Here is a 26,009-nt window from a genome sequence, read left to right as displayed (position 1 = left end):
AATTTGGTTGGTTGCCTTGGAAAACCCTTGTACTCTTTAATCTGTGAATATTGTATCTTACTGTGAAACTGAGCTGATATTACTGGTAAAGTACTAAATATGCTTTTGGCACACAGGCAGTTGAGAATTTAATGGCCTTGCTGGACACATTGGATCGGTGGATTGACGAGACGCCTCCTGAGGACCAACCGTCACGTTTTGGTAACAAGACATTTCGTACTTGGTATGCAAAGCTTGATCAGGTAGGCTTCATATAAAACAGGGTAAAATATTATTTTTTTAAAAAAATAAAGGGTATATAGGAGCCATGCCAGGCACAACTTTTGTTTTTTACTGATTTGTTTTTTTTTCTACACAGCATAAACTGCAATTAGCTGAACTGTCGCTACATGATTTTTGATCCGGGGCTGCTACACACTGTGCAGCCTAGTAGCTGTTAGACATGTTAGGCGTGGGCTGAATGCAGTGTCCTTTTCTAATGTAACTTCCTTACCCTCTCATTTACATTATCTTCTGAGATCTCTAAATGTTAGTCATTTTATGAAGAAATATGCTAATGCCACAATGCCCACAAGTCTGACATTGGGTTTTTATTGAAGTCATTCACTGGCCTCCTGACTCACCTACCATTGTCCCTGGCTCCCTCTAGAGCCACCATAGTGTTTTGGGCATGCCCTATTTGCTTTTATTACATTATTATTTATTACTACACAGTATTTATATAGCGCCATCATATTACGCAGCGCTTTACAAAGTCCATAGTTGTGTCACTAACTGTCCCTCAAAGGGCCTCACAATCTAATATCCCTACCGTGGTCATATGTCATTTATACCGTCTAAGGCCAATTGTAGAGGGAAGCCAATAAACCTCACTCATGTGTTTTGGATGTGGGAGGAAACCGGAGTACCCAGAAGAAACCCACGCAGACACGGGGTGAACCTGCAAACTCCATGCAGATAGTGTCCTGGCCGAGAACCTGGGACCCAGCGCTGCAAAGGCAAGAGTACTACCTCTGAGCCACCGTGCTTTGTGAAATTCCCCCTTCTTTCTCCATATAAAATATTTGAAAAGGGCAACAAGAAGAGCAAAATGTGCCATCACTTGGATATTTTAATATGTGTATGAAAATGTTTTAGCAAAACTTGAGATACTACTTTTTTTTGGATAAATGTTCTAATTCAATGTAGCCTGTCATATGAAGAGCATTCTTCTTTGCTGTAGCAGAGAAAACCACAAACATGTTTGACACCTAGTTTTATTCACAGGAAGCAGAGAATCTCGTTGCCACGGTGATCCCTTCTCAGCTAAGCACAGCAGTGCCTGAGGTGGCATTGTATTTAAAGGAGTCTGTGGGCAACTCAACCCGGATTGACTATGGCACAGGTAATACCCATGCAGACAATGGTGAACCTACTGAACATCCCAGTTGCGGGATTAAGCCAACAGGTCAAATATGGCCATTTCTTACAGCAGTGTATAAACAAATGCCATTTAAAAAAGCATGTAAATACATTCATTCACATGTGTTTTTCACATGCTTCACATGTTTCATATGCTTTTGCAGTGCCATTCCCAAGCGGTAAATGCCTATGATTTCTCATGTGTATATTTTTCTACTCACCTTTAGAGCAGCCTGTAAGGAGTCAAAAAAGAAATATGAGGAGAAATGCTAGTTGTTTATCTGTTATGCATATCCTCTTCTTCTGGCTTTGCTGGCTGCATGGTTGTTTCAGGACAGTGGCTCAAAAGTAACCAGCGAGGTAACATGACAGCCAGGCAAATTGCATTCCTAGAAGGAATTCGGCAGAGAAAATATTTTTATGGGACACCGTTTCTTCTGTAGGAAGATTTGGCATTTTTTTGTTTCGCAACACAATCGACAAATGTACCAAATGATTTTAGTTTTGTGTTAACATATTTATCCCCTTGAAAGCACCGTTTATTTTAAATGTAGATTTTGTTGGTCTGAGTCACAGACTTTTAGGGGTTGCAGCAGTTGGATATAATGGTGTGTCTTTTTTTTCTTGCTTAACGTCCAGAAGAAGTCTATATAAATACCTTTAAATCTATTAATCCCATACCCTTAGATTTTAGGATTTCTAACTATTTTGTTCTTTCGAAACGCCCTTAAAGACCTCTTTCTCTTACTAAAAAAAAAATGCTGCTTCCTGCTCTCCACTCCAATGCTCTATGCTGGCATAGATGAGAAATAGCCACATCCCCTTAGTGTGTGTCTGCGCACAGACTTGTCTAGATGGAGCAGAGAGGGTATGTATGAATAGGTGTCTTACTGAGTGCTAAATACTGAGAGCACTGGATCAATCAGGCATCACGTGAACTGTACAGTCATATGTGAACACATTGTACAACATCTGTAACAGGAAAATGGAAGCAAGAAACATGGCTGCCTGTATGTAGCTTGTAAGGTCTTTCTGGTTGCATTTTTGCTTCCGTGACTTCAGTTTGGTCCTAATGTTATTAAATATGTTAGAAATCATCTAGGGAGACACACAATCATTTGGTGATCCCTCATAATAGTTTAGGCAGTTGCGCAGACCTAGGAGCTTAAAAGCAGAGATCTAACTCCAGGAATTGTGTAAGATGACGGTAAACAAAAACACCAAAAATAAGTGAAGTGTTTAGTACAATATCATACTTTTATATTTGCTTGATTGAATCTGTAGAATAAAAGTCTCCTTAAACTTCAGGGATGAACACAAGACCTATTATTGGTGTGGCACACATTTCTTAAAACACAAACTGAACTGCATGGCGGTCCCAGTGCACTAAACTGCTAAAGTGCTTAGCACTGTTACCCATCAGCTCTGGGGCACTGAGTTTAATCCCAGGGACACTACCTGAAAAATGTTCACCTCATAAATTTTTAAACTTGTGTCAATTTTCTTCCTCCAAAAAAATATAAGTATGGTTGTCTTTCATGCAGATTGCTTGTAGATTGTATATTACTGTATTGGTTCACCCGAGGGAATGTAATCTCCTTTGGAAGCAGGTACTAATGTGCTGTGGTTTTATTTAAGCCCTCAACAGGGTTAATGATCTAAAAAAGGCGGCAGCGATGAACCTTCATTGCTTTTCCTTGTTTCACCACTAGAAGGCCCTATTGTTGCAGAAGTAACTGAAGCCTGCAGTGATTTTCTCTGTGCTGCAGCCCACTTCTTACTGTGTTGTAATTTTTTTCCTTTCGGTTTGTGTCTTGTAACTCCATGGGGTGACGGCATCAGTCACACGTGTTCCACGGGCTGCTGTTAGACATGAAAGATTTGGTAGCAGCATGGAGCACATCCCATGTACGCTTACATCCAGCAGGCGCACACCTCTCTGGTGCAACAAATAAGTCCAGCAGCTGAGGTCACCTCGTAATGATTTGTAAAATATTTTTGTGCTGGAGAAATACTGAATATATAAAAAATATATATATATATATATATATATATATATAATATTCCTCTTCACATCTCTTGAACAAAAACACAAGCTGCTTTTTTTTTAATATACTGATAAGGTGTTTTGTTGTACAAGTGAAAAATAGAACCCCATACTTGACCCACTCCCTCACGTGTCATCATATGAACTGATTGGCTTTCTATACTGCTTCTTCCTATTACACTTAAGCCTTGCAATAATAGAAATGGAAGAGGTTCAGGTGAAATTGAGATACTTACTCTTACCACTTGCATTTAAAAATGCATTAAATCATGTACTAAGTAAGGGCTGCATGATGTGTGGATTTTGTATCTGGCTAGAATTTATCTTTACCATTTAGCCACTTTCAGTCGACTTTAAAACCCAACTTGATGCTCTCCAATTTTTAATTATTTAATTATCTTTCTATCTTTATTTTCACAGTTCTTTACTTCTGCCATTGTCCTCAAGGCTCAGTTGGGGGGTAAACTGTAAACAAATTGCTTAAGGTGCGTACACACTTCCAATTTTTATCGTTCCAATCGAACGACGAACGATAGATTGGGCAAAAAATCGTTCGTAAAAAAGTAACCAACGATTGGTTACTTTTTTACGAACGATTTTTTGCCCAATCGATCGTTCATCGTTCGATTGGAACGATAAAAATTGGAAGTGTGTACGCACCTTTAGTATTTGTGCCTCAAGCATCTACTTCAGTGCACACCATGTTCACCAATCTCCCAGTGCACATTTCCTGATTCTGTAGACTTTGTCCCATCTCTTTTGAGCTGTACATTTTTCATATATGCTAAAGCATTTAAAAGTTAGGCCAATTCCTTCTTTTAGCATGTCTAAGCAGGTCTGAATTGAAAACAGAAGAAACTCCCCTGAACCAATATGAGCTTTTATAAAAGGTCAAGGTGATGCCCACCAGTTGAAGTTCTGCTGACTCCTTGTCACCTAAAGGTGCATACACACTTCCAATTTTTATCGTTCAAAACGAAAGACGAACGATCGATTGGGCAAAAAATAATTCATAAAAAAGTAACCAACGACGCCGACGAACGAGGAAAGTCGTTGGAAACGAACGACCGGACCAGCGGATCGGATTGGATGACGATCGTTGAACATCGTTCGTGTGTACGGTCGTTCGTTGATCGTCCATGGTCTGAGCATGCGTAATGAACGAACGTTCGTTCACTTTCCTATCGTGCACATAGTTCCTCTATCGCTCAAACGATCGTATCTATTGTGTGTACAATATCTACGAACGATCGTGTCGTTATCTCTATGTGCAGGATCGGTGCTATACGATCGTTCGTAGATATCATGCAGGATCGTTCGTCGTTCGTTTTCCAACGATAATAATTGGAAGTGTGTACGTAGCTTAAGTCACCTTAAGCACACTTGTCAGTTGTCACTTTCACCTTATCACTTGTCACTTTAAGCATACGGGTGAATTTTTTTTTTTATTTGAAAAGTTTTAGTAATGAAAAGTTCCCCCTCCCCTGTTTCTGGAACTGAGGTACACATAATAATTATAGTTTAAAATCTGCTTACATTTTCCGAATCAGTTTTACATTCTATGGCAAAGCAGTGGCTTAGCGTATGTGATTAGCAGTGCCATTGGTTTTAAATGGCGCTATAATGCATGTAGGTTTCAACGCAGATCAATGGAAACCTCTTTGAAAGTCCACTCCATCTGTCTTTTCTGCCCCCTACCCCTCATTGTTGCTGTTGTCTACTGCTCACCCCCTGGCCCAGTATGCCGCTTGGCTCCCACGCATTCTTTCCCATGACCTGCCCACCCTCATCCTTGGTGACTTTATTGTTGCAGTGGATAAGCCCAACCATCCTTCCTCAGCCAAACTGCTCTCCATTACCTCCTCCCTTGGACTCACACAGAACATAAATGGCCCCACACACATGGCCGAACACACTTTAGACCTGGTATTTCCCAAACTCTGCAACCACACCCTCCTTGACAACTCGCCATTTCTGCTTTCTGATCACAACCTTATCACCTTCAAGCTATAGAACTCTTGTCCCCCTTTGCCACATCCCAGACCTGGTCAATGACCGAGAGATATCCGTAACCTTGACCACAACCTATTCTCAAACTGCCTTACGTCCCTAACCCCACCCTCTCTAGAATCACATCTCTGGACATATTCCTAAAGGTTACCAACACTGTTATTCGTTCCTCCCCTCAGGCACCTTGTCTTGGTGTCACCTTTGGATCTGCCCTCTCATTTACCCCCATATTCAGAACATTTCCAGGTCCTGTCACTTTCACCTATGCAACATTCCCATAATCATCCCTCCCCAGGGACCACTAAACTTCTTGTACATGCTCTTATCTCTCATCTGGACTACTGTAACCTTTTTCTCTCTGGTACTCCACTAACCCGACTCTCTCCTCTACAATCTATTATGAATGCTGCAGCCAGACTCATCCATCTTTCCCACTGTTCTTCTTCTGCTGCCTCTCTTTCTAATTCTCTTTATTGGCTTCCATTTAACCTTAGAATCAAATTCAAGCTTCTGTGCTTTGCCTTCAAATCATTCCACAGTTCTTGTCCCAGTTACCTTTCTGTACTGGTAAAAAAAAAAAAAAATACTCCCCTAGCCGCTCCCTTCGCTCCTCCAATAACCTACTACTGACTTCCTCACTCAACCACATCACACGCACAGCTTCAAAACTTTTTTAGAGCTGACTCAACTCTCTGGAATGGTCTTCCTCGTCCTATTCGGCTTGCTCCTACTTTCTGCTCATTTAAAAGAGCACTCAAAACCCGTTTTTTCAAACTTCCCTACCTATCTTTTTCTGTCTTTTGAAACCGTCACTATTTCCCACCACTACATAGAATTAATTATGTTAATTATAATTAATTAACATAATTGTGCACAGTGGCAGATCAGACCAGGAATTTTGAAGCTTTCCTTCACTACATCGGAGATCAATCATGCAGGCATTGGAGGTCATTTTTGCAGGGTCTTTTTCTGTTCCTATATGGACATCGGAGATCAATCATGCAGGCATTGGAGGTTATTTTTGCAAGGTCTTTTTCTGTTCCTATATGGACATATTAAAAGGGTCATATTAAAGTTCCACATACAAATTACGTTCTGATTTTAATGTATGTTTTTTTTTTTGCCTCTCAATAAAAGACTGATTGGATATAGAAAGAATGAATAGTTTAGGCAGATCCTCACATAGTTTTGGTAAACCTGGAAGAGATTACACAGAGAATGTACAGGCAGATGGTAGCATGTGTGGCCAGCTTTAGTTCTACCAAGAAGACCTTCCGGAAACACTCATTCATTTTATATGCAGTCAGGTAGGCCATGGTGCTCATATTTGTCAGTAAACTTAAGAAAGAATAAATGATCAATATACATTAAAAACAAAGGAGAAATCAGCTTGTATGTACACATGTTCTAAAGCTTCTTCTATCTAGCTGTGGGGAATCATTTTGCTTGTCATAAGAAACAAAGCTCTTACAAAAAGTGTTAAATAGGCAAAAGATTCTATTTGAGGTACAGAAATGGAAAATCTGGGGTGGGAGCAGAAATGGGAGGGAAGCAGGGTAGCCAGGAAAGGTGGTAGATGACAGGGACACGCTACATGCTGTAGATTCATACATACTGCAGTCATCTGTTTTACATACACCCTGGCAGAGAGTCTTTGCATGCCACTGGAATGATAATGAACCTGCCACAGATTAAATTAGCCGGCATGCTGCTGGGCAGTCTATGATCCTCTAGCCATGGAGGATGACAATGCAAAGGCTTAGAATCTACCAAAGATCTAACCACTCAGCTGCCACTATGGAGAATGAACTGAGATATTTACTAAAATGATTTCTGTTTGATAAAAGCAATGGTGATATTCTACCAGTAACCCATAGCAACCAGATGTCAACTTCAATTGATCTAAATACTGTAAAGTAATATCTGATTAGCGAGCATCATGGTATGCTGGGCATGCTAGGTTCAGTTCTCACTAGGGCCACTAACTGTGTGTTTTTACCAAAACCCAAGCACATGCTGGTAACACCGGTATATTTTATTCTTTATATAATGGCTGTAGAATGTGTGGTGTTATGACTGTGGTGGAAACATTGGATTGTAAGCTGCTTTGGGGCAAAACTGATCTGATTGGCCTCATTGGTATATGCTAGGGCTATGCAAATGAATACAAAATACATTGCCTAAGGATTGTTTGCAAAAGCTCTTCTAACATCGCTTAGTCTGCGTGTGTCTTCCCACTAAACAAGGAACAGATGTGACAAACTAGCTTTGGGATGAAGGAACAAAAGATTTGACTACGGTGAAACATGTGTCTTGTATTTTTGGGTATTAAAGGTCTTTTTTTCTTTTTTTTTCTTTTTTTTTGAGCTTATCATATGAGCAAATTAAATGTGGCAATAGCTGCTCCCAGGCCACCACTAGTCAAGGAAAGGTAGTTTACGGAGATAAGTATAAAAGGCATAAGTATCTCACAAGCCAATCACAATGTGAATCAGACCTTACTGAATAATCCCATGTGCACTAACTTTTTGCAACAAGGTGTCAGTGTGCTGTGCTGGAATCAGTGTAATTTTTCTTCCTTTGTAGGACACGAAGCTGCATTTGCCGCCTTCCTGTTCTGTTTGTGTAAAATCGGTGTTCTCCAGGTGGACGATCAGCTCGCCATTGTCTTCAAAGTCTTCAATCGGTAAGACTAAAATGAAGGAGATGCTTGTGAAGAAAAGCCATTCCAATTTATTTTTTTGTTATACCTGCCATATGTGGCCCAGAACTGGCATTGAAGTGTTTATTGGTAAACCAATTACAAAGATAATTATTTGATTTCAGCTGAAAAAATATATGCAGCAATTCAGTGTTCTATAGAGAAATTGCATTGGTCACTTTACAATGATTCATTTATCATATAAATATGTGACACAATGTGCTAAGAGCCTGTGTCAATGAGTATTGGTCTTGGTTTTATTTCAGATTAAAATGTTCTAAGATTATTTAGAATTTGCTGACAAATGCAAATGTGTGTATACAGGCTACTAAGCCATATGGAGGGGACTGAAGACAAGCTCCTTACCTGGCCTCCTCTAGCATTGCCGATTACCTTCCAAATACATGCCTCTCATAGAAAAAGGGGTTTTTATTTGGTAGGTAATGGGGCTAAAAGTGCTAGAAAATGTAGTCCCAACAATATCTCTGGAAGTGATATTGCAGCGCTTTTTCACATCCTATGCAGAATACAAGAAGTGATCAGAGAAAAAGAGACTGATACTTTGACCCTTTAAAACAGGGGTCGGCAAACTCCTGCCTTTAGGCCAGATACGGCCTAGCCGGTAGATCGTTCTGGGCTAACGCTCCCTTGGCTGATCCGGCCAGCATCCCGCGGCATATTGGCCAGGGGGCATTAGGAACTACCAGAGCTGAAGCTGCCAGAGCTCCGGTGCCGCTCCCTTGCAGTTGCTCCCCTATTTACTGTGGATGGCGTTGATACTTCCGCCGCCTCGGTAAATAGGGAAAGCTCCCTGAAGGTAAATCCCTCTCCTCCGCAATGCATACAGAGGGGAGGGGTTTCACTTCAGGGGGTGTTCCTTGTGGTGGGCGGAGTCATTAGGGCGAGTCCGGCCTAGTGTGCTCCCGCCCACCCCTTAATTCGCCTAGTGGCCATAAAACTTTACTGATCCCTGCTTTAAAATAAGCTTTTTGAAATATTCTACTGTGATTTATCTTGGATCCTAAAGTTTCTGCGCCTAAATACACCACACTCAACTGTCTATTAAAAATATAACATACTGGCACTGTACTACAGCAAGCGGAGGGACTGGGCAACACACAGTGGATATACATTTGAAAAAAAAATGAAATCCTGTATACAATAATTTCCCCCACAAATGATCTGAAGGTTCAATATTTGCATCTATTGCTAGTGTTCTGTGTCTGGCCAGTAGTGAAAGGCTTTCTTTATGTAGTAATCGTTATATAGATGTCACAGTCAGTGCATTATTTTAATGTAATTTCCATTGCTTTTCTTTCCACTTACTTTACAGTTATCTTGAAGTTATGCGAAAGCTGCAGAAGACATATAGAATGGAGCCTGCTGGGAGCCAAGGTGTCTGGGGCCTCGACGACTTCCAGTTTCTGCCCTTCATATGGGGCAGTGCTCAGCTTGTAGGTAAAAAAAATATTTCTTAGGACGTTTGTTTTTGTTTAGGATTGCTTCATATTCACATCCCCATAGCTCTTAAACACTGAAAACCAGGCTGACAATAGGGAAAATGGCACCATACATTAGGGTCTACTGCAGGGGTCAGCAACCTTTACTATCAAAAGAGCCATTTTGCCTCCTCTTCCACTAAAGAAAAATAGTCTGGAGCCGCAAAACATTACACCTGGTAGATTTTTTTCATTAGAACACCGGATAGGGAATCCCCCTCCTCCGCAGTGTCTTGGGAGGAAGGGGATCCCCCATCAGAGATCCCCCCGCGGCAGCCGAAGGGAGCCACAACAAGGAGGCTGAAGAGCCACATGCGGCTCCGGAGCCGCAGGTTGCAGACCCCTGGTCTACTGCATTGTACAATGCTGTCTTTCTAACACTTAAAGTTACAGGTTAGCTAGTAAGGAAGGTGTCTATGCCAGCATAAAGGAAATCTATACAAAAATATATAGTTTGCCATTGCTGAGCTTCCTGCTTTAAAATGGTAGTTTACTGGTAGTTATATTGACCAAAAGTTTCAAATTACAATAGGTTTGCAAATCGTTAATGCTGTTTTTTGTAGATTTTTCTCCAGGTATTCCGGTTTTCTCCCACATCCCAAAAACGTGAGGATAATTGGCTTCTTTAAAAACTTGGCCTTAGACTACATTAATGACATAGAACTATGGTAGGGACGTTAGATTGTGAGCTCCTTTGAGGGACAGTTAGTGACACGACTGTGTACAGTGCTGCGTAATATGATGGCGCTATATAAATACTGTGTAATAATAATAATAATACATTCTGAGATCAGTCATAGTGAAATACTAGGCTCTGTGCTTTTACATCCTGAGCACAGTTCTTCCACATCATCCCAACAGACCTCAATTAACAGTTTCTATTTGTTCATTTTATTTTTAGCCTAGTAAAGGTGTGTCACACAAAGTTTTATTTATATGGGTAAGCACACATCCATTTGCTGTTTTCATGGCTGTCTGGTAAATTGGGGAACATAAGTTTACCAATAACTTATATTCTGCAGACCACATCACGCTGGAGCCCAGGCATTTTGTGGACGAAAAGATGGTGAATGAGCATCACAAGGATTATATGTTCCTGGAGTGCATCCTGTTTATCACACAGGTGAGGCCTGCTTCTTTACCCTGACTACCACTGTTAGTGTTACAGCTAATTAGGTTTGTTGGTATTGTCCCACAGCAATAAGTTCTGCTCTAGTGAGTGACCATTTACCAGTGAATAATGTGTTCTAAATCTTGTCTTCAGTGTTCAGCTGTACTGTTTTCAGCAGTAAAAAACAACAACTCCTGGGCCAATGAGGATTTGAGGGGTTTTCTCTATTTCCTTTTTTTTTTAATAAAAGGCAGCCCTAGAACACTCAAAGAGATTCTTCCCCTTATCATTTGAGTTGTTAGAAACTGTTTGTGACCCCACTGGTTCTGACCATCCCATGATTAAACAATTTCCTGCTCAAAGCAACTTCACGGTTTCCTCCAGCACTAGACAACAGCAACAATGAGGGGTAGGGGGCGGAAAAGACAGATGGAGTGGACTTCAAAAGAGGAGAAAATCAGAGAAGGCAGGGTGGGAAGGACTCTGTATGTACATTTAGGGGAGAGAATGAGACCCATACCCCTGTTGCCAAGTCTTGGGGTATGTGTGAAGTGCAGGCCTCCATAGGAGAAAGCCAAGTTTCAGTGAGAGCCAGGAAGTTTAGAGATTTAGAGAGGAGAAGGTTGTGGATAGATGTTAATTTATTGCCAACAGATCTGGCATTCTATAGGCTGCCAGTGAAAGGGGGTAACCTTTCTGGTTATGTTTTCAGACCTCTTCTTTTTCTTCAAGAATACATTTGTATTTATTTTGTTAGCTAGTGAGATTTTTTTAGTTTGGATTCTAACTGAAAATGATGTTTGGCTTCAGAGCAGCCAGTATGCAAGACCATGCTGCTACATTGCATATGATGGATGGAAGTGAGGTGGAAGAAGATTGGCCTTCTGTCCAGTTAAAGCAGGGGAAATAAGACTTTTAAGTTCTTCATTAGCTCTGTGAAGGGACAAGGGGCAGATTTTTGATTAAGAAGAGTACAACCACCATCTATACATTAGATCATGTAGGAAGGGGGTAATGACACACCAGTTAGGTTGACAAGTCACGGCCCTTTACTATTTGTGTCTATTTGCACTTTTTGCACTTGCACTGGGCTTTCATACGGATGCATCTACTGGTCCTATAGAAGCCATTGGAACTGTAAAGTGCAATTTAGCCAAAGGAATGTACGCTAACTGTAGAAAAGGTGAATTTATCTCATGGTAAGGTGCATACAGGACAATCACACTGTACAAAAAAATGTAGAAAAAACAGATTAGGACCTTGCTGCAGTTTTGATTCTATCTTTGGTTTGCTGTGCTAATGAGAAAAGCAAAAAAGGGGTCCTGACATTCCTGTTACTTCATTTTCTGCATGCTTGTTCCAAATCGGTGACTACCAATTTAATAAATCTCATTAAATCCAGCCAGCAGTTTGTTTAGCATGACTTTACAGCATGTTTACTGATGTGAAGCAGTATGTATTTATGTGGCTTTTTACTTTGCAGTCTTTGATTTGGCCCATGGAGTATAATTCCTGAGCATGGTGTTCACATATGTTCAACATGGTGTACAACAATTTATCCATATAGCACTAGCCCTATTCCAAAGTTTTACATCAGAATGTTACCACTGTAGTCTTAGGTTTCATACAGACATCACAATTTCCTCATTCATAATCCTATGGACTGAAAATCCTGGGTCAATACAGGTGTTCCACAATGCCATTTAGTGATATGCTGCATCCAGCAGTTCGATGCTTCCTGCTTCTCCTCCCCATCCCCTCTCCATAGATCAGAAAATTCTGCTTAGATGCTGTACAGAAATTGCTTGTAAAACTATCGGTTTTCTAGAAAATATATTTTTGTGTTTTATTGATCCAAACTTTGTCACAAGGGAGCCTAAGCACCCTATGTTTATGAAGCAATGACGCACTTATGGTATGTTTAGCATGTACTTATTGGGCTTTTTGTTTATACATGTTACTAACAAACTTTGGTAATCAAAATAATAAAAAGGTTATATTAGAAATTCCTTTAACGCTTCCCAGGATTTTACAGGCATTAACTTATTAGAAGTGCTCAGCAGACCATTACACTTTGAGTGCCACATTGTTTCTGGTGCTGTCTGAAGTGACACAGTGTTCATCATCCTCTAATTCAGTGATACAATTAAAAAGGCCATATAATACATGGGAAAAAAATAGCCTTCCGCCTGCATATTTTCTGTAGTCACTCATTCCTACTAATAAGCTCTTGAAGGCTGTGAAAAGAACTGTGCAAATATAAAGAGAACATACATAGCAATTTCCTAATGCTGCACATACCTTGGAGGCTGGGTATTTTTTTATTTTTGGTAGAGCCATTGTCTACAGAGGACACATCTCTGTCCTGAAGTTTGCACACACACAGTACTGGTAAAACCCAGGAGCTGATCCAGAATCTCTTATTAGTGGAGTTTTACTGTTAATTAATTTTACATAAAGTGCCAACATTCTGAAACTCTGCTTCCAATTATTTTTTTTTTAAATCACTTACACAGACCTGGGACATTTGTTGGTGGAAACCAATAAACCTATTCTTTTGGGTTGTATGAGAGTCCAGAATCAGTGGAGACAATACAAGCACACACAGGGAGAATATACATACTTCAGGCAGAAAGGGGAATATGGATGCCAGACCATAGCACTGCAAGGTTAGTTAACCCTCATTCTGCACTGGGTATGAAAAAAAGCCAAAGGCATAACTGTATTAGTGTGAACAGTGCCATTCACAATAGTAAAAATTAATTTGTGTGCTTTAAAAAAATGTGCAGGCATTGTGCACGGTGAGAGTGAAGCCTTACTATGGTCAATTAAACTGCGTGGTCAAGGCAGAAATAGACCTTCCTGTCTGCAGTGCCCCTCCCTGTGCGTTTGTGAAGACGGCTGTGTAATAAGGGACTACCAAACAAACGATCCGTCATTTTTGAACCATGCTCATTAAAACAGCAAAACACAGATGCAGGTTTCCTGGCAGGCTTCGGGTTAACAAGAAGCCAAAGCCCCACAACAGAGGATGAGATCAGTAAAGTTTGCGAGAGCACAAGATGAGCAGTAATTGAAAGGCACGGAGCATTGTGTACCTTCTCTCTGCCCTTCTAAAAATGGAGATTTTTTTTCTTTCCTATAGAAGGAAGGGTTTGAATTTCTGTTGGAAGGGCAGGAACTGACAGGAAGGGGTTGCTCTCATCTATCCGCTCCCCTTCCCCCTTTCCCTTACTGACTGAGGAACCATTTACAAAAGGCTCATTCTCTAGGGAGAGGAGAGTCAGGAACGCAGAGCCTGTGAGTAATTTCCTGCTCAATATGGCTTCTCTGACTCATACAATTCCCCTGAGGGTACTGAAGGATGGCTGTCTCCCTCTCTACATCATACCAATGTCTTTGGTGCTTTCTCCTGCTGTCTCTTTCACAGTCTCTCGTGCTCTCTCCTTGCTTTTTTGCTTTTTATCGTTTTTCATCGTATTTTTTTATCGTATTTTTATCGTATTTTCTTACCAGAGTCAGAATTTGACCTTTGTTTTTGTAATAACTTCAACATTTCCACACCTTTTGAAGTGAACGCTTCTTGGTTTACAAGCTGGTGTAAGCTTATTGTGGCTGACCAGTCTCCACCCTTCTGAACATAGATGGTGAAAACACACAGATGTCTCAAAGCAGAAACAGAGACACCAAAAACCTTTTGCTAGTGAATTTAACATTTCACACAAAACTCTTGTATAGATAAAAAAATACTTCCACAGTGTGTGACCTAAAGACCAAACAAAGATCACATGATCTCCGGTTGCTAAGATCATTGTGGGGTTTCATATAATTAAAAACTGCAGAGATTTCAAGTGTTCAGTTAGACTGATAACTGATAAACATGCTGTCTGACGGTCATGTTGTTCCTCTGACTTTTTAAGTGACTGACCTAAAATAAGTATGCAGATTGGGAAAGTCAAAGTAAGAGATCCTCTCCATACTTTTTCCGGTTTATGACCCAAATTATTGAAGCTGATCACATGCACATGTACATTTAAAAGCATTAAAACACTATATTTCCTCTATTATAAATGCAGCTAGTTTTGCAGGCTGTACTTTTTTCATATTTAAAAAGTAGCATGTATGTATTAAATAAGTTAAGTGAAATTTGTTAGCACTCAATAAAAAAAATTGCAAAGCTTTGGTTATTTATACTTACTAAACGTGCCCAGGCCGTTGACATTGCAAAGTGTGTGTTCATTTTACAAAGTGAATGGTGTTGTAAATAGGATAAATCCATGTTTACTGTGAATACCCAAATCATAAGGCTTTATAGCCAAATAAGCCTTTTTTTCTATTTTCCTGCCATTCCAGGGTACAGCTAATATGCAGTCCAAAGTCTAAAAAGAATATTTATATGTATGTCAACACAGCTCTCATTGTGTATATGAAAACCTACTATTGTGTCATGTGAAACCAAATTTGTATTTTCCTTTTTCAGATAGAGCATGTTGAAGAACAGGCATGGCCTCATATAATACTTGTTATTAACAAATCCTATCCTGTGTCTAGGCTGATAAAAGAGCCTTTTTACACCTCAATATCCTTACAAGTGTAAAAAATAAGTGATTTAATTCTCGTTTTTTATTAGTAGACAAAACCAGTGTTAATAATGGTTACATTCTTATATTACTGAGCTTTTCGTGTTCACACTGCATACATCTGCTTCAAGGTTGTTGGCGAGTGCAGTGCATATAAACCATGGCTTTGGAGGGCAGCAGGACAGTATAACCAGACAGGTGTGGGCTGCTGTCTGGCAATACTTGGTATAGCTTAGCATACCTTGTTTACAAGCGAGTTCCGTCATTCTAACCTAGCTAACCATTCTAACCATTCAAAATACCTCAACCCAGAAGAGGGTCTGGGTGAAGATGGTGGCTCCCGCAGCAAAAGGAAGAAAGGTGAGTTTTCTTTAAAATTAGGATTGGGTAGGTGATTCTTTTTTTATGTTAATTTTTTTCTGGTTTAAAGCCCAATTTGGTTTGAAGTGGCTAAATATATACTAAGTACACCAAAATAAAAGCTTCCTTTCTGATTTTATTTTTATTTTATATTGGAAACATTTTAAGTAGAAAAGCCTGTTTTTTAATAGTATAATAAATATACCTCTGTGTGACAACAGTGGTGGCAAGTGTCTTTCAAAACCTCATGCTGACAATAGTTATTTTTCTTAAAAGAAGGTTATGAGCCTTGCTTCCAAAGGTGGCTAGCAGAGTTTATGGAATAAGGGGAGGAGCCCGGAGACTGAGAGGTCATGACTGCCGCTTTGTGTTTCTGGAGGGCCAAGAGATGCTTCTTAGAAAATTCAGAAAGGAAACTCAACCTCAACCAGGAAGTGTCTGGGGAATGCTGGGACATTACAAAGCTAAAACAACCATGGCCTAGCTCCAGGCAGTTCATTGCATCTCGCTCTATACCTGTATATTGAACCAGATGGTAAATATTTAAAAGCACCCAGATCCACCCCAGATCCGTTAGTCAGCACGCAGGTAGACCACATAGCTGTTGCAGAATAATGCAAAATTATTATTATTAATAAACAGGATTTATATAGCGCCAACATATTACGCAGCACTGTACATTAAATAGGGGTTGCAAATGACAGACTAATACAGACAGTGATACAGGAGCAGAGGACCCTGTCCCAAAGAGCCTACATGTGCACTACACTATACAGACACATTCATAGTTATATGAAGCTGGGCCTAATGCAATTAGAAGAACACAAAATTATTTAGTTAGGTGTAATTTCCAGAAAAAAGTTAAGATATACATCAGCATACTGTTATCAATCTTTTATGGCTTTTCACCAGGGATAAAAAAGCATTACTAACCCTATTACGCTTCACTCTTTCTATGACATAAAGTAGAGACCTTAAAAGCTAGTTTGTCCACTCATTTCCCGTTAATTACTTTGTCTTACCCTTCATTAATGAAAATTAATGAAAATAATTATATATAGCTGCCTTTACTTTGTACCCTCAGCAATAGACCCATGATTTGAACATGGAAAAACATTAGTGGATTTAGGACCCATGATTTGAACATGGAAAAACATTAGTGGATTTAGGATACTACTAAGATGTTTTATTAAATAGTGTTGTTAAATACCGCCCCCTATCTATGAATTTTAGGCTTTCCAGTTGTCAGGACGCCATATGTCTGCTATAAAATATTTCATTAAGCAATGATTTTTAACATTAGCTCTCTGGTGAAACTATTTATTTATATGTTGCTTCTAGTTGTTGGAACTAATTCTTACAAAATATATATTTTTAAATGTTTGCAGCTGATTGGCCACCCTTCCCTCTTTTCATAGATAATAGAGAAAAGGGTTCACAGCTTTTAATCCCCATCACTGCCTCCATCTGTATGCTGAATTTGGAAGAAAACTTCAGTTGGTCATGGTCTTAAGGATAGGCAGATCAGGCATCTCACTGCCCCTCAGATTCAAAATGGTTTGCTATTGATGCTGCAATTTGCTATAAGCTCATGGTCATGATCATGTTCATGTGCCCATAACAGTATGCAAAAACTGGCCATTCTGTTGTACAACAGACTCATTTAATCAACTTGTAGGTTTTCCTGGTAGTACTGTCAGCTTCCCAACTAGCTACTGATAGCTTCCCCACAGCCAACCCTTTATAATAAAATTAATGTAACCTGTACCATGCTCATTCTATACAGGTAAAAATGCTTTTAGGATATTTTGTTTTTAATTACCATTTAACATAGGTTTTCATTACAGTTTTCCCTATGTGAACAACTTTGAAAGTACCTGAGGGTAAAATTTTGCACCAAGTAGTTCTACCTAACCTTGGTGAACCCTAAACTGTCTATAAATTTGAGAAGATGGTTGCTCATCAATGCAAAGTTTAGTCAGAGCTAGCAGTCTGTTTATAAGAATGAACTGTTATAGGGTAAGGTAGAGAAAGAGTTTTTCTTTCTATTGATTGCTTTTTCTCCATACCTGGTGTACCAGAAGTCTCCTGAGATTATTGTCCAATCCAGCTATTTTTAGTTGACTTGGGCAACAATTTTAAGAAATTTGTTACCTTTGTCCAAAGCTTCTTTGTTAGGGCTTGTCCTGGAATGGATCTGTTGTTTAGTATAAAGTCATGGTGTTTCAGGTTCAAACATATAGAAGATCATATTACTTTTGAAGAAGGCTGTGTCATTATGTTCATACTCCCCTTGTAAGTCCATCCTGAACTTAGAAGGTGGCCTTTGCTTGCTGACTATTTTTACTGGATGATAAATATTTTTATTTATATTTCAGATGAAGACAGGCCCCTTCGCAGAACACTCCAACCAACTCTGGAATATCAGCGCTGTACCAACTTGGGCTAAAGTCAACCAGGGCCTGATCCGCATGTACAAAGCAGAGGTGAGAATCAAAGTGAAAATTTAAAGGCCCCTTTTTTATTATAGTAGGGAATAAATAGATATTTTGTCAGAAATATATATACCTCCTTTTCTGAATTTACAACAGAGAGAGTGAGATGAAATCTCCGTTCTGCTGCCAGTTCTGCGTTTGACTGACCAAACTAATCCAATTGGGATAGAAACCCAAAGATCTGTCTTTTATGATTGGTAACCTGCTGATTACCCTCCAGGTTCCCAGATCCAGAGGTTTTGTGGGATCAGAAGTGAAATCAGCCTTTGTGTACAAGGACTTAAGCAGTTGTCACAAAAGAAGGTGTCTCCATCAGTAGTCATAAACATACACAATAGATTACTTTTAAGTGGTGCTTTTATTCCCACAAGTGTTTAGTTCATTTGTCGCTGTGAGAGGTCACACAAATGAGAAGACCAGGTGATATGACATCTTTTGAAACTTATTTTATTTTTTTTCAAATTTGTTTTTATAAAGCATTTCATATAGTTTTGTGAAGACACATGTGTTTTCATAACCGCGCTCTTTAAAGTGTCAACCACATTTTTTAATTACAGTTTCATGAAGTGTTTTTTTTTTACATTATGCAAACCTGCAGTGGCTATCAAGTAAAAAATCTAGTTTACGCACCTAAAGCAAACCTGTGATCTGTCCTTACCAGACACAACAGCAGGTTGGGCAACCGATTCTAGCAGCACACTCACATTTTTTTTGCCCCCCCCCCTCCATTCAATGTAATACTGATTCTTTCCAGGTATGTAGAAACATGTTACTTACTATTTCTCCCTTGAAAAAGCACTGGTGCTTGGCATGTGGCCAAGTAATGCCACATGGGGATGGTGAGACAGCCCTGTGTGCTTAGATTAGATTGATGCAGAGCTTACACAAGAGCTTCTTTTCCTGCTCCTGGAGGTTAAGCGGTGCAGCAGGGGAGCAAAGTGAAGGTGAATGCAGTATGTTTTGATGGGAAAAGGTGTAACAGTTTACTTATTTGACACATCAGCTACATATCCAATTGCTTGCTTGTGTTTAGTATCATTATTGCCCTATGGATGTGTTTAAAGTATAACTTATGGTGCTTTAGCAGGCTTTTTGCTGTTCCACATCATAACTAAACTGTAACTGCTTGCCCCACCCCAGCACCCCTAAAGTTTTTATGTAAATTGGTATTTTGGGAAGGTGTTGTTTTCCAAGGCTTCATGTTTCTTTCAACAGAGTCCTTTTAATATAGCAACTAAAGCAATGGTTATGCATTGCAAAACAATGCATATAAATGGAAGCTCTCATACTTTAGCAAGTATGAGATATCTTCAAGCAAAACCTCCCAAAGTCTAAGGCTATGTACACACATCAGATCTGAGGTGTGAAAGCGCTTGTCCGGCGTCGTTCATGGATTCGTCATGGCGGATCCACGATCAATCATAATACCGGTACTAGTGAAGGGTAGAGAGCGCAGCTGAGTGCTGCTCTGTCGTTCTCCCCCCTCCCCTTTCCATAGAGCAGAACGACGCTGTAAGTACGTACATCGCTTGTCCAGTCTTTTGTCTTATTGAACTTGTGTACGTTGCCTAAGAACAAAACTTTTTAGAATTTGCTTTGCTGCCCCGGAACAAGTATGGGACACATTATTATTATTAGTATTTATTATTAAACAGGGTTTATAACGGGCCAACATATTACGCAGTATTGTTATGCATATTACACATTCATGGAAACGTATCCACCACACACTAACTAGTCAGGTTCTAGGAAGGCATCCATTAAAGGCTGGCCAGAAACGGTTCTTTCCTGAATAAAACTGGAAACACAGGGGTAATTACTTGTAGCGTTCACTTGCTATACATATAGGTCTATTGAGTGAGGTACATGAGTAGAATGTAGTAGCGATTAATCTCTAATGAATATTCTATGTTCCAAATATGTTTGATTTATCACTTATATTTACTATTACATGTACATGTGTAGCTCACTCTATAGGGAACCCACTGTTCCGAATGCGTTGCAATCTATCACTACTCGCAGCAGTAAATAGCTAGTAATTGATGGACCATGGTTATGCTAATAAAAAATTGCCCATGTGCTCCTAGCTTGAACAAGCAGTCAACTTTGGTATACAAAATCTTCTTCCTAAAATCACAACTTTATCCAAGTCTCTGAAGTTTTCTGATCTATAAATATTTATAGCCTTTGGGAATTCTTGTACTTCTGCAGCTGTAAGATGCAATGTTATAGCTTGGAAAGGGACGGTGGGAAGAACAGATTTCAGTGAAAAAGGGGTTAATGCACACTCCATCACAACTGTAAAAGCACAGTTGTGTTAAAGCCATGGAAGAGGCAGAGCACATGGACTGAATAGAATTAGTGAGGTGAAAAGTTCCTGTAGCCTGTAATTCGGTCCTCCCTCAATCACCTCCCCCCTCTGCTGGCCTGACATCCTGTGTAGGTTCCACCCACATACCTCTGTAATCTGGGAGCCAGTCTCCTGGATGTCTGCGCTGCCTCCTTCCTGCTCTGTAGTCTCTTTCTGTACCCCCTGCCTACAGAGAGATATTAGGTGAAAGGATTGTGCACCTACCTGTGCGCAGCGCCATGCTGAGGAGCCACAGACTTGGCTGGCTCAACCTTGCTACTCTATAGTGAAATCTCTACATTATTAAGACTAAGCTTTCATATCTGTTTTAAAGTACACTAATACAATAACAGTAACCATATACAGTTAGGTCCATAAATATTTGGACAGAGACAACTTTTTTCTAATATTGGTTCTGTACATTACCACAATTAATTTTAAATGAAACAACTCAGATGCAGTTGAACTGCAGACTTTCAGCTTTATTTCAGTGGGTTAAACAAAAAGATTGCATAAAAATGTAAGGAAATAAAGCCTTTTTTATAACACACTTCATTTCAGGGGCTTAAAGGTAATTGGACAAATTAAAAAGGTGAAAATAAAATGTTCATTTCTAATTCTTGGTTAAAAACCCTTTTGCTGGCAATGACAGCCTCTAGCCTTGGCTTTCTAGGCTTTCAGTTGCTGTTTGTTTGTGGGCCTTTCTGTCCGGAGTTTAGTCTTTAACAAGTGAAATGCATGCTCAATTGGGTGACTGACTTGGCCATTCAAGAATATTCCCCTTCTTTGCTTTAGTAAACTCCTGGGTTGCTTTGGCTGTATGTTTTGGGTCATTGTCCATCTGTATTATAAAAACGCCTCCCAATCAATAATTTGACTGCATTTAGCTGCAACACCTCAGAATTCATTCGGCTGCTTCTGTCCTATGTCACATCATTGATAAACACTCGTGTCCCAGTGCCACTGGCAGCCATGCACGCCCAAGCCATCACACTGCCTCCGCCATGTTTTACAGATGATGTTGGTATGTTTTGGATCATGAGCTGTTCCACGCCTTCTCCATACTTTTTTCTTGCCATCATTCTGGTAAAGATTGATCTTGATTTCATCTGTCTAAAGAATGATTTTCCAGAACTGTGCTGGCTTTTTTGAATGTTTTTGAGCAAAGTCAAATCTAGCCCTTCTATTCTTGAGGCTTATGAGAGTGGCTTGCACCTTGCAGTGCACCCTCTGTATTTACTTTCATCCAGTCTTCTCTTTATGGTTCTGCGATCATCCACCGCTTGTTGTCTTCCATGGACGTCCAGGTCTTTTGGCGTTGCTGAGTTCACCAGTGCTTTATTTCTCATGATGTACCAAACTGTGGATTTTGCCACTCCTAATATTGTAGCAATTTCTCGGATGGGTTTTTTTCTGTTTTTGCAGCTTAAAAATGGCTTGTTTCATGTCCATGGAGAGCTCCTTTGACCACATGTTTGTTCACAGCAAAATCTTCCACATACAAGCACCCCCCCTCAAATAAACTCCAGGGCTTTTACCTACTTAATCGATAATGACATAACAAAGGAATTGCCCACACCAGCCCATGAAATAGCCTTTGAGTCAATTGCTCAATTACTTTTGAGCCCCTGAAATGAAGTGATTGTGTAAAAAAAGGCTTTAGTTCCTCACACTTTTTTGCAATCTTTTTGTTCAACCCACTGTAATAAAGCTGAACGTCTGCAGTTTCATTTAAAATTATTTTTGGTAATGTACAGAACCAAGATTAGAAAAAAGTTGTTTCTGTCCAAATATCTATGGACCTAACTGTATGTTTAAACTTCAGGCTGCCCAGTACAGATTGCTAACAGAGGTACAGTGACGTTTTAAGGAACATAATATTTCTTGAAGTGTTGATAATTCAGATATTTGCTACTGACATTTTCCTTTTTTATTTAGCCTTAACTTTGTTTTATTTTACACTGTGTTGAAACTGGAACTCAATCAAAAACGGTATAGTGCAGGGAAGGGAAAGAACCTGGGTGAGGTGTGTGTTGCCATGTTCTCCTTGTAGAGATTTCCCACACATCTTGTCCTGACAATACAGACTGTTACAGCTCTTCCCTCACACACATTGTTGATCATGTCCTGTTATTTGGGGATTGGTGGTTTCCTTCACCTCCAAGCCCCCCAGCCCACATTTCCTAATCTGCAGATTTCCAGCTGTTTTATTTTGAACTCACAGCAAGAAGGGATTTATAAAGTAACCAAAGGGGGAGTCGTATAGCTGTCCCAATCTGTGCTAAAGTAGACCTATACCCAATATTTATGTTGACGCATATTGTAGAAATGTGTTTTTCTTAAACATCACCTTCCACGAAAACTTGTGCTGAAAATCATATGGAGGCCTTCATTCTTAAACTTTTATTTTTATAATGCTATCTCCCTGGCTGGTATTATCGTACCACAGCTTTATGAGGCACTCACAAAAACAATCTGGGACATATACGCAAAAAGAGATTCCAGTTCCACTCTGACTTCACTGGCTGCACATGTGCTCCTGGTTAATGACTAGAAGTCCCTACAGATACTATATCAGGACAATTGCCAGACAGCTTGCAATTTTAGAGTTCAGTTTTGGCTATCTCCATATTTCACTAGACACTGGCTTCTTCTTTTTATTTGGTACATTGACCAATTACTGGGCAAAGGAAACATGGTCTGCAGATGCATTTTACATTTTCCATTTTTTTAAAATGCAAAATCTATTTTATTTCCTTGTTGGATAACTTTGGGGAAGTAAACTGGAAAGTGGTGCAATGTCTCCTTCCTTGAAGCTGCATTGACATGATGGGGCACATGAATAATCTGGTGTCCCTATCATCTTCCAGTGGTAACCCATGTTTTATGTCTTTTTAGAAGAGATTTACAGAGCTGCAACATCCTGTGGATGAAAGGCAGAGGCAAAAGCAAGTTTCACGTCATTCGAGTTACGTGCCGTCATGAAATTTTTGTTTCTGCAGGGAAAGTCCGCAAAGTACATTCACACTGGAATGTCACAAACATATGTATGTATATATATATATATATATATATAGTTTCAGTATTTTTATGCACCCTTGTTTTTAACAGATTTTTTTTTTTTTTTTTTTTTAAAGTTTATTAATAAATGTATTAAATATTGAACATACTTTGGTAAATTATGCCTAAGAATTATAGGCCTAAAATGTAAAATAAATTTTAATGAAAAACAGTGTGCCCCTTTTATACATATAAATCCGGACAGAAATGAACCGCCCAGGAGGTTAAAGCAATAATTGAGCGAGATTCATCTGACGTGTGTACAAAGCCTAAAGGTTCCTGTTTCAGGTCTGGTAATCCCATCCTTGTTTACTAAATTATATTCTCCTTCAAAGGGAAGCCATCAATCCCAGCCCATATTGCTTTTCTGAGCAGGTCTCTCTAACTTTCTTCCTTGATTATTTTGAGCTATATTTGGATCAGTCAGATTGGCACACATGCCACACGCTCACAGCTTTTAAATGTGCGAATATTTTTTAGGTGTCTTTGCCTTTTGGCTAAGATCAAGTGTAGTACCTAACTCTTCCAGTGCTCAAGAGAGGCATCAATTTTTTTGTCATATTTTTTGCTTCAAGGGGCTCGGAGTGTACAGATTTCATGCCCATCTGACACGCAGCAGCCTTTCTACTTTTCAGTGTGAATGCTGCAGCTGTTCATTTTCCTTGGTGCTCCATAGGAGCGGCGTGGTATTGATTTGTAAGCGAGAGCTGCTTCACATTAGGAGCAAAGAGCTAGCATACTGCACCCATGTGTGTGTCGGCTTGTGACTAACCAGCTTCACAGTGATAGGCCTCTTCCTTTCATCTTTCAATGTGTGTTCCTGTCACAGTACAGTACATAAGCCCCTTCCCCAGTGTAAGGAGAACAGCAAAGCTCTTTTAGCTGGGCAGCCTTGGCTGCTGTTTGCTCAGCCTCATCCAGGCCCCCTCAGTCTCTGGGATGTGGAGTGAACTTTTACCCTGGCTGGAATTCCAGGCGGCCTGATCAGTAGACAGCCAACCTCCCCCCAACCTCCCTCATGACATCAGTGGACCGGCAGCTGAATGCCTGGGACTAAAAGCCAGGGCTGGAGCAGGAGAGCTGGGGCTCCTAGAGCCTGCTTACACACTGCACCAGGAGCCAGCCTGACTACAGAAACAGGGAAGGCTTAACATAGAAAATGATGGCAGAAGGGGTGATATGTGTGGGGAGCAGGCCACATTTGCAATGTACTCCATGTACATAGTTATGTAAAGCTATGTAAACCAGTCTATCAAAGCTATGTAAACCAGTCTGTCAAAGTAAAACTTTGTCCAAAAAATCTGCATACCTAATCACACTTTCATCCAGTCCGGTGCTGTGACATATAAATACCTTTGCCACCTATAAGAACTATAGATACTGTGTATGTATGTATGTATGTATGTGTGTATATATGTATAAACCTAAAATTTACTTTACTGGACAAGGCAATAGGTTCTTTTTACTGAAGGCCATGTAAACATTCAGTACTTCCTTCGTCACTCTCATTCACCAAAAGCCCTCTCCCCATCAAGCCCTGTGTAAGTGTTGACTTCTTGAGAACGTCAAAATTTACATTATATATATTTTGGGGTGAGCACAAATATTGGGGTGAACTTACAAATGCTCATCCCACCCTATAAAGCAGCAATCATTGTTGGCCACTGGATGCCAAAGCAGAAACTGCTGAACTTGTTCCCCTTGTCTGCCTGCCTGACTTCTGGTAAAAGAACTGGAGCACTCGAGTACACCTCAGGAATTGTGAGGTAACGATAATAAATAAAACTTTTTAATGATTGTATCAGTGCCTCCTACAGTAAGACATTTTGGGAAACTGAAAAACAATAAAGATCTCAGCAACCATTCAAACTATCTCTTGTTACCCCCCACTACCCCCATTGTGTCATATTTTTATTAATATTAAACAGTATTTATATAGCGCCATCATATACCGAAGTGCAGCGTCATGTCAAACGAAGCGTCATGTCACTGGCTGTCCCCAAAAGGGGCTAACAATCGACTGTTCCTACCTCAGTCATATGTCTTTAATACAGTCTAAAGTAAATTTTTGGGGGAAGCCAATCAACCTAACTGCATGTTTTTGGGATGCGGGAGGAAACCGGAGTACCCAGGGGAAAGCCACACAAACATGGGGAGAACCTGCAAACTCCATGCAGATAGTGTCCTGGCTGAGATTCGAACATGGGACCCAGCGCTGTAATGCTTAAAGCACTAACCATACTGCATTTTCTGTTCCTGTATGCTATGGTAAAAGGCTACATGCTGGAAAATCCACCATGTACACTGAATGTCCATCTATTTGGGTTTCGCACAACCAGCATCTAAGCAGCCTGTGGATGTGAGATGGCAGCCACCAGATGGGACCAGCCTTAAC

At 40.0% G+C, this 26,009-nt stretch overlaps 1 protein-coding gene and 1 non-coding gene across 3 annotated transcripts in view; both read left to right on the top strand.

Moving 5' to 3' along the window:
- The window catches only part of PTPA (protein phosphatase 2 phosphatase activator), a 111,784-nt gene that overhangs the window by 83,138 nt on the left and 2,637 nt on the right, over positions 1-26,009 (top strand). For both annotated transcript variants that reach the window (XM_072431787.1, XM_072431786.1), the window contains 6 exons: positions 117-242; positions 1,267-1,384; positions 8,045-8,144; positions 9,493-9,617; positions 10,681-10,781; positions 18,088-18,195. In XM_072431787.1, coding sequence (XP_072287888.1) covers positions 117-242; positions 1,267-1,384; positions 8,045-8,144; positions 9,493-9,617; positions 10,681-10,781; positions 18,088-18,195 — 678 coding nt within the window. The remainder of the gene's footprint in view (positions 1-116; positions 243-1,266; positions 1,385-8,044; positions 8,145-9,492; positions 9,618-10,680; positions 10,782-18,087; positions 18,196-26,009) is intronic.
- Positions 24,091-24,268, top strand: LOC140344649 (U2 spliceosomal RNA). The gene has a single exon (XR_011923624.1). It is a non-coding gene; the product is annotated as a U2 spliceosomal RNA (small nuclear RNA).

This window comes from Pyxicephalus adspersus, chromosome Z, assembly GCF_032062135.1.
Source record: "Pyxicephalus adspersus chromosome Z, UCB_Pads_2.0, whole genome shotgun sequence".
Classification (NCBI taxonomy): Eukaryota; Metazoa; Chordata; class Amphibia; order Anura; family Pyxicephalidae; genus Pyxicephalus; species Pyxicephalus adspersus.
The sequence above is the reverse complement of the archived record's forward strand: the minus strand, read 5'-3'. Positions and strand labels throughout refer to the sequence as shown.